Source organism: Antrostomus carolinensis, unplaced genomic scaffold (genome assembly GCF_000700745.2).
Source record: "Antrostomus carolinensis isolate BGI_N321 unplaced genomic scaffold, ASM70074v2 C12735652, whole genome shotgun sequence".
Taxonomy (NCBI): Eukaryota; Metazoa; Chordata; class Aves; order Caprimulgiformes; family Caprimulgidae; genus Antrostomus; species Antrostomus carolinensis.
In genome coordinates, this window is record NW_010350070.1 from 1 (window position 1) to 457 (window position 457).

The 457-nt window shown below is 56.7% G+C and overlaps 1 protein-coding gene across 1 annotated transcript; it reads left to right on the forward strand.

Annotated features, from left to right (window-relative positions):
• Positions 1-49: 49 nt before the first annotated feature.
• Positions 50-426, forward strand: LOC104531626 (death effector domain-containing protein; the record flags this gene model as incomplete). The annotated part of the gene is made up of 1 exon (XM_010176554.1): positions 50-426. A coding segment is annotated over one exon (377 nt), but the record flags the coding sequence as incomplete, so codon positions are not given.
• Positions 427-457: the final 31 nt, after the last annotated feature.

A 457-nucleotide genomic window follows, 5' to 3' on the forward strand; every position in this document is an offset into this window, starting at 1 on the left:
GATCCTGTGGTTGATCCTGTGGTTGATCCTGATCTCCTTTCCCTCTCAGACATCCGCCTGCGTGTACGAGCCGAGTACTGCCAGCACGAGACGGCGCTTCAGGGCAACGTCTTCTCCAACAAACAGGACCCCTTGGAACGTCAGTTTGAACGTTTCAATCAAGCCAACACCATCTTAAAATCCCGGGATTTGGGTTCCATCATCTGTGACATCAAGTTCTCCGAGCTCACCTACCTCGACGCCTTCTGGCGCGATTACATCAACGGCTCTTTGCTGGAGGCTCTCAAGGGTGTTTTCATCACGGACTCGCTCAAACAGGCCGTGGGCCACGAGGCCATCAAACTGCTGGTCAATGTGGACGAGGAGGATTACGAGGTCGGGCGCCAGAAACTGCTGAGGAACTTGATGCTGCAAACGGCGCCGTGACAGCGCCCGGGACCCCCCCACACCCCCCACC